Source organism: Patiria miniata, unplaced genomic scaffold (assembly GCF_015706575.1).
Source record: "Patiria miniata isolate m_02_andy unplaced genomic scaffold, ASM1570657v1 HiC_scaffold_28, whole genome shotgun sequence".
NCBI lineage: Eukaryota > Metazoa > Echinodermata > Asteroidea > Valvatida > Asterinidae > Patiria > Patiria miniata.
The window spans coordinates 8,436,554-8,448,967 of NW_024037067.1; the positions used below are offsets into that span (position 1 = coordinate 8,436,554).

At 35.8% G+C, this 12,414-nt stretch overlaps 1 protein-coding gene across 6 annotated transcripts in view; it reads right to left on the minus strand.

The window, feature by feature from the left end:
* Positions 1–938: 938 nt before the first annotated feature.
* The window catches only part of LOC119735091 (trinucleotide repeat-containing gene 6C protein-like), a 51,919-nt gene continuing 40,443 nt past the window's right edge, over positions 939–12,414 (minus strand). For all 6 annotated transcript variants that reach the window (XM_038208791.1, XM_038208794.1, XM_038208788.1 and 3 more), the window contains 2 exons: positions 12,189–12,250; positions 939–11,948 (listed from right to left, as the gene is read on the minus strand). In XM_038208791.1, the coding sequence (XP_038064719.1) occupies positions 11,430–11,948; positions 12,189–12,250 (581 nt within the window). In that variant the 3' untranslated portion in view covers positions 939–11,429. The remainder of the gene's footprint in view (positions 11,949–12,188; positions 12,251–12,414) is intronic.

Below are 12,414 nucleotides of genomic sequence, written 5' to 3' on the forward strand. Positions count from 1 at the left end.
GTAGGACAATTCTCTTGAAATTCATTAGCCTTTTGTTACTTATCATTACCAATCAATAGGCGAAGTTTCATTTCAATACAACAGGCATTCCTTGAGTTATCGTCCGCTCAAAGAGTGTGATGTAAAAGGCAGGCAGGTTCTCAATGGATGTTGAAGTTAGCAGTTTTTCTCCGTTTGACGCAAAGGTGCATGGGACGGTGACCGCTAGTGGTGCAGCGTGCCCTCTTGGGAAAGAAAACAAGTTGAATTCAGTTTATAATTTAATAGGCATGTTTTTTTTCTCAGTGTTGACAAAAGTTATAAACACGGTCTCCTGTAATCCTGAATTCATTATTACATTTCATTGTATTATTACATTTCATAAAGTTGCGTTTATTTGTGGCTAGTGTGTGTCATGGGCGTCGCCAGGATTTTTTTTTTAAAAGAGGGGGGGGGGGGGGGCAAAGCACATTTCCCCCCAAATCCCTGTACTTTTCAGCATATTCTCGATTTATCATTTCTCGAGGGTGGCAGGGACATTTAACCCCCCCCCCCCAACCCATTAAATTAATGGCATTACGACTTCGTGCCTCGTTTTTTTTTTTTGCCCCCCTCCCCCTCCTCGCTACGCCCATGATAGTGAAGTGGCTAGTAATTTGGACTATGGACTCGGAAGTAATGGGTTCAATTCCCATTGTGGATTTTTTTTTGGGGGGGGGGAACAGTTGAATAAAAATAATTTCAGCCAAACTCTTCTAGCTATGCTATTTTGCTACCCAAAGATAAATTTTTGCAAAGTAGATGGACAGGGCGAGTCACTAACGGTGCACCTTCTATCTCAGGGGAGGGGAGAGGTGGGGGTGGGGTCGTAGGGGATATATGCGTGGGTATGTTTTCTAAGGTTAATTACACAACACATGGACACCAAATAAAGACACCGGTTTTGATGGAAACAGTGATTATTGTCTCTGAGTTTTACAAGGTCCTATATTAAAGCACACACACCAATGGCCCTCTCTACTCCACATAATAATGGCATTGTACTGATGTAACTAGACTTGCCTCTTAGTCTCCTTAAACTCAAGCCATGAAAAGAAAACAAAAAGTAGTTTCTGGTCAGAATGGTCAGCAGACTGCATCAAGTCAAGTTTTACGCTTTTTTTCACAGATACTGTTAAAACTACACACTATAATTTGGAATTGTACATTTCTAAACCGAAAAAGACACAATGCAAGATCAAAATATGGCATTTTTTCTTCTTCTTCAGTTCTTTGTAAATATAAGTTAATTGCTTTATATTTCAAATGATAAACATCAAACTTGTTGCACAATTTCTGTTATTCCTGCAAATTACACGAATTTAACTCGACTTCGATTTAAGTATATGGATTGAAATGGAAGGAAGACATTCATTTGTTTTTTGTATTTCATTTGAAGTTTTTCTTTTCATGAAAAAAACTAACACCGATTCTTCATCACCCAACACTATATAACTGCACCCATAGTGGAGAGTTTGTGACTACAAGAGTGGATCATTCATTCTGAGTTGATAAGTTACTCACGGCCCATTAAAGAAAAAAACATGGTTTGAGAAGTTATGAAAAAATAAAACCAGAAACAGAACTTCTTGTTCCCTTGGCCTGGCCGTTGACCACAGAAGGTGGTCCTTTAGTTTATGACACTGTATGGAAGCACTTTATTATATATCGTTTACGATAGACAACTAAAATACCGAGGCAATGTTATTTCACTCAATGGCGGAGTATATATATATTAACAGCAAATCACTAGGTATTAAGCTTTGCTTGTTCGTGTAACCTTTCCTCCAATGGAGACCCAAAGAACAATCTGGTTTTTTCTGTCTTTCTGTTTAATTATAAACACTACGTTATAGGTGCATCATGTGACACAGACATACTATACAAAGTACAATTTTTTGTGTGTAAAACGTCTTTAAGAATAGAACTTATTATTTTGTTTTAAACCACATATAATACTTGCTTTCCTGTCAAAAATTGATACCAAAAACAAGGCTAAAGTTTGTCTTCTGTTTTTTTTGCACAATCAAATGGAAGTTGTATACATTATAATATTTCACAAGTAACAATCGGCTCCAATGTTGTCGAATAATGGGCAACTTTGAGCACTCTCCATACTACTAACCCCAGCAGATGAGTAAAGAGGTACAGAATATCTATACACAATATTTACATTTCCACTTTTTTTTTTCTTTCTCTGCCGCATTTTGTTTCTCCCATTAGAAGCCGATTTGTATCATAAATGCCAGTACTGATTTCTTGATTGGATTGATTCACCTATCCTACCGTGGATTTACCTAGGCAACCTCGGGATTTGTACATACACAATATATTTGCTCAACAGCTCAACAACAATGCATTTTCGACTTATTTTATTAGTAGGCACTACACAATTTTTTTTGTCTTTTTCTCAGTGGTCGGTTGTTTTCAAGAAAAAAAACACACAAGACCTTGCACACTCAACGTAATGAAGATAATTTGTCGTTGGAAATCACAATCTTTGTGCACATACGTTAGAAACTGATGCAAATTAGACACAAACATCAATGCAAATCCTCCCCCACCCCAACTCAACTTTATAAATATGTTCTGACAAGACAAATTGGGTTCTACAATAGGCACAGTTAATACAATTCAGCATGTATCCGTTTAATACAATTATGGCCCTCAAAAATTTGTGTGACTAAGTAATTACTGTATTATTTACAAAAACGCTTCCTTTTTTTGGCAAGTTAGTAGCAATGGTACACTGTGACATTGAATAATTAGATAGAGGTTGCCCCTTATTTGTTTCATGAGAAAGCACGCACTGAAAACATACCCCCCCCCCTTCACCAATTTTTTTTTTTAAATCAACAAAAGTGGTGGGTAATTAAAGTGAATCAATCAAAAATGCAACATTACACACTACACAATACTGACAGGGGAGGAAAAAAAATATAGGTATCAAACACTGCATCCTAGAATACGTATCACATCAGTACCAAATTACCAAAATGAGTTTCTGGCCATACAGAAAAAAAAATCCCATATTTCATACTAGAATACCGGTACATGTACTTGAAAATCTGTACAGCATTCTCAATACCCACTTAAAAAAAACCAGAAGTCTATTTCTTTGATGATTTCGTTGACATTCCACACCAGAATCGCTGTGGAGTACCGATTGATTTCCATTATTGAAACCCACACAAAATACAGCCAGGAATTTGGGCAGTTGTCGCTACACTGTTTTACAATTCCCCCATCCAAAATGCACTGGGAGTTGGTAAATGAAAACACATTTTATGAGGAAAAGAACAAAATAATCGCAAATTTAACAGGAACACAGCATTTATATAACCTCATAACCTACATACTTCCACAGGAATTATATATTACTCATTGTCTTTTTTAACACTGCTCCTATTTTGAAGGCAAAGAACAATGCATTAATTTTTTTATTTTTTTTTTATTTTGTATTTTTTTTGGTTTTTAAATTTTTGTAATTTTTTTTATCGTAAAGATTTTTTGTCAATTTTATAATTTTTTTTTTTACTTTTTACATATTTGTAGTTTTTTTTTTCTTTTTTTCTTTTAATATTTTTTTTTTGGTTGTGATTTTTACATTTTTTATACTGTTTGGTTTTTAAGAATACCAGTAATTGATCCCTGTGCTTTTTGCACATGAGGATACCGAAACCCTGCATTGCACAGCGTCAACTACACGTTACAAATTATCAATCCCATCATGCATAGCTGACAAGTAACCAGTGGAAAATTAAAGTTGCACAGTTTTACAGCTCCTAATATTTAAAAAAAAAAAAGTTTTAAAAACTTTTCCCAATATTTATCTTTTTTTTGTTCTTTTTTTTCTCCATTTTTAATTTTTTTTACAAAATGACAACAAAATTCCAGATTGTTAACATTCACGTGATCTACGGTCATGTAAAATATTTACGGATAAATATTATTACTTTTTTTTTTTTAAATTTTTTTTTTCCAGTTATATAATATATCTTTAAAGTTGCAAAAAACAAGGCTGGTTATTTGCTCTTAACACACTGGCTAGCATCTCCATGCACCTGGACTTTACACTGAAAACACCTTTCATTTATCCTTTACTGAAAAAATGAGTTTTTTATATCATAAAAGTTATTAGGAATTGGTTGGTATTTCTCTATAATAAAAAGGCCTTCACCGTAAATGCTTTGGCTTAATGTGTACATCAATTAAAGGTTTTTTCTTTATTAAGTTATTACAACTACTGGTTATGTCGACAAACAGGAACAAAAAAATAGCACAACTGGATTCATATGTTGGGGCTCCATGCAGCTACAAATTGACAGAAATGTGTGAAAAACTGAAAGAAACTTGATAAGCGAGAGAATAAGCAATGATAATCTGGCACGGAATATCTCTGAAGTCACTTGGACTGAAAACTTTTTTTTCTCAATAGATAGCACCTTTTTTTCTAACTTCCTGTCTTTGATAATTTTTTTTTTTTAATTCTTTTTACTTTATTTTGTTTTCTTTGATGACGAGATGAAATTTTAACCAAGCAATACATGTTCATTCATTCGTTCGTTAAACTTTACAATTATTTCTTTTTACTCTCATGGAATGCATTGTATTAGAAAAGAAAAAAATATACAAAAAACTCGACATTGGTTCTGGTGTAGCCATCTACTGAACAACCAAAGTTAGTTTGGCTGCAAATTAAACAAAAGCGTTCAAAAAAAAAAAACAGTAAAAAAAAAAGTCTGTTAAGCTGATAATTAAGGCCATAATTACAATGATGAAACAGAACATTTCACAGCTGCTTGTCAAACAGAGCAAACTAATTATACCGAAATTGACGACAATGTTTAAAAAAAATGTTGAAAATAAAAAGTTTTGTTAACAAGCATAAACAAACAGGTCTTTAAACCAATTAATATATATTGCCTCACCATTTAAGTAGTACAGCATTATCATACAAGTAATCACTAATTTAAATATCTGTGGCACAGAGAACAGACAAAGTGAACATGGGGGAAACGTATACACACACACGTACATGGGCTTTCGCATAAGCCTTTTTTTTTTTTTCTTTTTTTCGAAAGAGTAAAGTGTCTATTAATGCTTATAATCAAATGTTAATGAGAGCTGAAATCACATTCTAGTCACACACAGTAGTATTCATAATACTTCATAATTTTTTTTTTTCCCCATCTTCATTTCAACCTTTTTTTCTGGAAGAGAGAGTTTCTTAGAAGAATAATTATACACTCACCCGTACAAATGGTGCTTTGTTACATTAATGTACATTATTATTAACTTTTTTTTTCCTTCGCTTAAACAAATAGATCTCAATACACTGCGGAAAAAGGGCACATCCGCAAAACAAACCAAAAAGTACAAGCAAAAAAATACAGTCATAAATATGCTTTCAAAAACTTGCTCTTTCTCTATTTTTTTTTTTTTTTTTTACATATGATAAACTTCCGGAGAAAAAAATTCAAAATGCTTTTCATAGAATCAAATATATTTATTTATTGGACTAAGGTAGTAAATGGTACATCAGTAAAAGACAGTATTTCAACCCAAAAAACCACAAAATGTCTGTCTCGGTGTGCCAAATTGGAACATCAAAAAGTCAACAATGTGACAGAAATTAAAAACAGATCATTTTTGATTTCCTTTCTAAATGTTACTCTGATACTTGGCACATTAGTACACAACGGAATGAAGAATGCAGCCCGCCAAATCAAGCACAATCCAAACCCCTTTTCTCTCTTCGCCCCGCCCCTCCCCCACATCTGCAAAACAACTCAGTTATGACAAGCATCTTTGGAAACTACAAAATGCTAATGCTCATGATGAAATTCCAATGACGTAAACAGAGAATGCGGCTTTAAGAAAAGAAAAGAAAACAGTACAAAATTGTAAAACGGGGGGAAAAAATGCACTTTATACAAACTAACTGCCATAAATGTATGTAACGTATTCGTTCTACAATAAATATAGTTTTTCTAGTATATACTTTAAGTAACAATTAATCATCCTCAAATGGTTTCAATTCCTACATCGTTTTTATGTAGCTTTGTGGCTTTTCCAATTTTTTTCAAACTGCTGACATATTTGGAAATAAATTTTTGAAAACAACGTCAAATTTGTACCAGCTCTCTTATATATATATTAACATCTGAAGAACAAAATGATCAAAAATACTTTGGACACACAAAACTGGAATTATGGGTTCGACCACCGAGCATTAGAGTGCACAACGTTTTAAAAAATATACAGCATGCCATGTTCACAATACACATCATTTTATAAAAACCCTGTCCAAATTACAGTTGACTGCAAATGTTTCATTATTACATTCGTTGAGTCGCTAAAAGACAATTTCAAAGAGGAACTACATGTACAGACCGAAAAATATGTCCCCCATTGAATCAGCAAGGACTTATTCTGAGTAGCAAACACGTAGATCAAAATGCACTGAGTGGTTGAAGTGGTCAGTTATTATTGTTTGACATCAAATACAAGCTCATTAATATTTCCCTACTGTTCTTTCTTAACAACATTCATGGCAGTTACATACGAGAGAATAATAAAAGTTATATATGGCAGCACTGGCATTGTAAAATTACAAATATTTTAACCACATTAAGGGAATTTTTTTTTTATCAATAATTGAATTTTTTTTCTTAAATTTATTTAGAGAGAGATTTTTTTTAACTCTTCATGTACCAATATCACTGCACAAGTCAATCTACAGAAAAAAGCCAAAAACACAAAAAAAAAGAAAGTCGGTTTTCCAATAAAAACCCTGAGAAAACCTTAAACAGAATAAAGAATATGCCACACATCATGGAAAAACACACTTTACAATATAATCAAATATGCAATGTTTAAAAAAGAATAACAAATTGTACACAATTATTTTGTTTTTAACATAAATTTATCAGTCCAAGCACAAAATACGTTTTTCTTTGCATATTAATTTTGTCCCAAGAGCCGCAAAAAAAAGAAGAGTTGCATGACTGGATTGGTTAAGAGGAATGCGTAAAAATTGCGTTTTAAGTAACAAAGAAAGTACTGCACTTGTGCCGTACAACGTACGTTTTTATTAAAATTTTTTTATTTAATTTTTCCATATAGACTTTTTTGAATGGTCCTTACATTAAACCAAACAAAATGACAAATCTTATATCTTTTTTTTTCCGACTCACAACAATCGTTATTTCTTGGTCTTAGCAAGTGACAAAAAAAGCACACACTTGCAAAAACGGGGGGAAAAGCCAGCAATCTCAATCAAGCATTTATACAAAGCAGACACATTACAACAACAAAAAATAATTTTGATTTCAGATAGTCATCCATTTTCAGATTTTGAAAAAAATAATAATAACAAAGAGATAAATGAAATCCAACATGTGTAAAATATTTTGTTTGTTTGCGTTTTTGACATAGCACATACCTTTGGTTTTTTTCTGGTGTCAAAGAGTTATGAAATTCCTGGACTGGAACAAAATAACCCCCTCCCTTGGCAGCATACAAATATTTGCATTCATATATCATACAAATAGTTTCCATGACAATACAAACACAGCCCCGCCCCCCTTTCAATCTCTACCCCTGTAACATTAACAAAAGTAGAACAGTGTACATAATTTAGAACATCTTAAATTATTTCATTTGAGCATCAATATACATCTGAATTAAGCAAAACATGTTAAGTTGACACAGTCTTTCAGTTAATAAACTGTTGACAGTTTGTAGACATTTTGTACTAAAAAAAACAACTGTACATTAAAAAAACAACAAAATTGCATTGTGACCTTTGACCCCAAACCCTGTTGCAAACATGCCAGGATCACTGCAAAAGTCTACCGTGTACCCTGGCAACAAGAACGGACCACGGTAAGGCTTGATCTGTCAGGTATTTCGAAAACAAAATTTGGATACAAAGGCAATGGACCAGTGGCATGGAATCAATGTGCCAATTTCATGGAAGCAAAAAAAAAAACCCCAAACTTTTCAATCCTTCTTTGTGGCAGCCAATTGTCATAATGAATAACGTAAACAATGAATTTTTGAGTGCTTCACTGAAAGTGCCCCCAAAACAACAAAAGCCTTCAAAAAAAAAATTGCAGTACTGAAGAGGGAATCACAGCAGGACAAATGTCTTCTTTTTCTTTTACCCTGATATTCGACAAGACATTTAAGTTGGGGGTACTTAAAAGTTGCACTTGCTTTAATTTATGAATTTGATTGCTATTAGCATTGCTATTTTTGTCGTTCCTTCCAGTTCTTCGTACAAATGCAGAAATCTTTTGAGAAGGTATAACTCAACTGCAACTGAATAATGCTGAATGTGCTACTGGAGCGAGGCAATCAGATTGAGATTGCTTCGTGGTTCTGAATTGGTAAACATTTTTATTCCCAACGAAACATGAATACAGGCTGAAAACTCTGAGTCTAAAGCACACGTGCTTTGGTTCTGACTGGGGCATTTACGCAAGGTTTGAATTCAAGCTTTTTAATATTTTTGTTCACTTTGATTAAGGCTGTCTGAAACAACTCGGAAAGACTGAAGTAGATACTCCTTGTTTTTTTTTCAAACGAGTTACGGTGGTGACATGTTGAAGTTGCAATATCTTGATACAATCCAAGCCCCTACTTCTAATGCGGAGGCCAGCTTTTGGAACGACCCTGAGAACAAATAGAAGGGTCTTCTTTTCAAAGACTTGCTATTCACTTACTGCAGAAATTACTGATCTCGAGAATGTACCACTTTTGTGGGAGGTGAGAAGTTGAGAACCTTTTTTCCAAAAGTACACATCCGGGCTGTTTTGCTCTGAACTTCCATTTTGATCATTTATCAGTCTGCATTGGAAAATGCACGGAGTTTAATTCAAGATGGCCGCCTCAGTAGATATAGTCGCCTTGATAGCCAAATAAACGAGTGGGGAATCTAATCTTTTTTCCATGTTGCACTATTGTATAAAATGCCCGCTTTGCTTACACATAAATGCCCCATTGTGCTTGGTTGCACTGATAACACACAGCAGTGGAGTTTAAAAAAAAATCAAAAATAATTTTCGCTTCCTATGTTTTGCGCACACCTAAAACCCTTTACGAAGAGTCACTGTGTTCTGTCATCACCCCGCTTTTTTTTTTCTTTTTCCTTTTTTTTTTTTGAATTTTTTTTTTTTTTTAAACAATTTTCATTAATTTTTTTTTTTCTGTTACATTTAATACTTTGCACAAACCCTACATACTTGCATATATGCAAAAAACACTGGTGGTTAATTTGTCTTTAAGCATTTGGCTGGATTGTTGGTGTTATCGTATTTACAAATCTTTCAGTTATTCAACAAGTTTTTTTTTCAACTCTTACTTTACTTATTTATATCAGATGTTCAAAGGAGAGGCACTAGGAAATACAAATCCTCAAGAAAAAAGTCAGTGCAGCTATCCACAGATTTTTTTGTTTGTTGCTTTCTGTACAAAGAATCGACAATTAGAAATATCCTCCATCATTGTTAGTTGATCACAAGAAAACATAAGCTGTCGCTCACGGACAGAAAATAAACGTGCGGTATTCAAAATACATGCTGTACACAATTCTTTAAGTTGTTTTCCAATGTCAAAGGTTATTTGTTTTTAAATGCTTAATAATAGTAATAATTACTAGTCGTTGAAAGACAATAATGTCGATTTCAGTACCCCTTCAGCCAAACACACAGAGGTTTCCAGTGGGTCGCTCAGTTTGTTTAAGTTTGGTTTTCTCCACAGTTTTGTGTTGCTCCTTTTTTTGTTTTTTTTCCTCGAGGTTCTCGTTCACTGTTGGTGGGCTAGGTCCCGCAGTGTCTTCGCATCACACAAATATAAAACACATCAGCATGGAAATTGCACTTTTGGACGCTACAAACAAGTCAGTATTAAAAACCAAAATTGTGCGGCACCATTTCGGATTCCAGTTGGTCTGGGGTGGGCGGAGGACTTTTTTTGTTCATGGTTCACCTCCACCCTTTCCCCTTTTTGGAATTTTTTTTTTTTTTCAAAGATCGTCTCTTGGCGATGCTCATTCCTTGATACACTCCTGCGCTGCCATCCTCACATTGCTACAGGCATTCCAGTAATGTAACACACTCGCCACACTGTCTGGTGTAGAAGTTAACTCCGCCCATCCAGAAGCACAAGCGTATCTCCTTGAATCAGGCACCTCATTGCTGAACAGCTGAGCATATCAACGCACTGCCACTGCAACACATTCCGTCAGTTTTGTGTACATGTATGTTGCATAATGACGTCACATACAGCATCAAAATAGCACATTTACTGCTGTTTCCTCGTTTCCATAACGCTTGCTTCCTTTCGTCCGACAAACTAATACACACCACGAAGATGCGGAGAACATAACGTTGGTGATTTTGTTTTTTTTAATGCAAACCCGCAAAAGAATGAAGTTGGAGTTCATAAACTGTAGATAGAAAGATTTTTTTTTTTTATATCCATTGCACATATCCAAGAAAAAAAAACAAGAGAGTAGTTTGTTAGCATCTTTTTTTTAACACACTGCTTTCGTTGTTGGAGGTTTACGACGCCAGAGTCATCTTGAAAAAGACAAATGAAGCAACATGGGAGTCCGTTCTCCTTGGCCGCCACGGCAGACGGCCATATTCGAGTCCGTTGTTTCACAATTTGAAAGGTCACTCCAAATGAAGCAAGGGTGATTTTGACCACATATACAGGTACACACACACACACACACACACGGGCGTGGTAGGTGCTTGTCTTATTGCCTTACAAATGAGTTGGGAGTGTGGGCACGGGTAGCCACGCGAATCCAGAAGTCCATTTTCTTCCGATGATTCCCTCCGAAAGTATCACATTTAATAATAAGAAAATCACATAATCCAATTTTGGTCAGACGAACAGGTACTTGCACTAGTTGTGTGATTCACAAAAAAAATGGCATCAGAAGTCTTGATTAGTCATAGTCCATCTTCCTCCACGTATCATCCACATGAAGGTACAAATCCTTGAGCAAAGTTATATTTTGTATCTTGGCAGAGATGCATACACAATATGTACAAAAAAATTGAGTAGATTTCAAAAACATTTAAAACACAAGTAATAAAAAAGCAGATAAATTTGGCATCATAGACACATCCTTTCTCCTTCAAAAAAGTAAAGGATTTTTTTTTGAACTGTTGTATAATAGACTACTTCAATATACATTTCTCTCAACTGGCAAAAATCCAATAGAACTATCTGATGCAGAAAACAAAACAACTTTACAAACCTACAAGTCTGTTATTCATTTTTTTTTTTCATTAAAAAAACCCTAGTATTTCCTGAACTTTTATCATACTGCTTTTGCACACAAAAGAAAACTTGTGAAAAAAATCTTGGGCTTTTCGAGTGGTGACCATTTACATGGTGCCCTCTCCAAGCAGATCTCCCGGCAGGAAGCTCAGGGAGGAAGGCACTCCAGCTCCTGCGGTGGTTTCTGTTTCGCCGCCGCTCCAAGGCGTAGAGGTGGCGGAGGTGTTGGTGGACCACAGACTCTGAGTGCCAGCTCCGTTCCACTGGCCACCACTGCTTCCGCTGCTGCCACCACTTGGAGCCTCCTCCTTGATGCCGAAGGACGGAATCCCGCTCAGACTGCTTCCAGGGTTACTGCCGCTGCTGCTGCCTGTAGAGGAAAACTTACCGCTGCCGCCGGACTGCGACTGGCTGCGGTCGCGGCTGCGGGCGATATCAGCGCTGGTGGCAAAGTCGGCGATGATGGTGGTGTTGCTGAGCACGCAGGTGTTGAGGCTTCGCTGGGCCTTGACGGCTTCGTCACGGGTCTTGTAAGCGATGATGGCAGTGCCTTGGGAGAGGTTCATGTGGAAGTGTTCCAGGGGGCCGTGCTGGTGGCACAACAGGCGCAAGGTGGATCCATCAATCTGAAGGAAATGGCCCAACACAAAAGACACACATATCATCCAGAGTCATGACAGATTGTTACATGTCATCACGATCAACTTAGTCAATCACAATCCATCAATGGTCATCACAAGTGAACCAAAAAATCATTATCAGTAAATTATCAGGTAGGGGTTGGGGTAAAGGGGGAAGGGTGGGTGGGATCGGGATGTAGGGATGGGGATGTGGGGAGATTACGCTAAAGTTGAGTTATTGCCTACCTGAGGGGTCAGATTTCGAAGCACCAACCAATTAGTGGCACCCTCACTGCCCGGCCAGGCTCCTGTTTGACAAAAGGAGAAAAGTCCAGTTTTCTGAAATTTACACAAAAATATCCCTTTTTGTCGGCTGAAACTGCAAATTTAAAGGTAATGTACGTACTTACAAACGTAAGAAGTGAAGTTTTGTCTGAATTTTTCTAATTTTCACATAAAGAGAAAAAGAAAA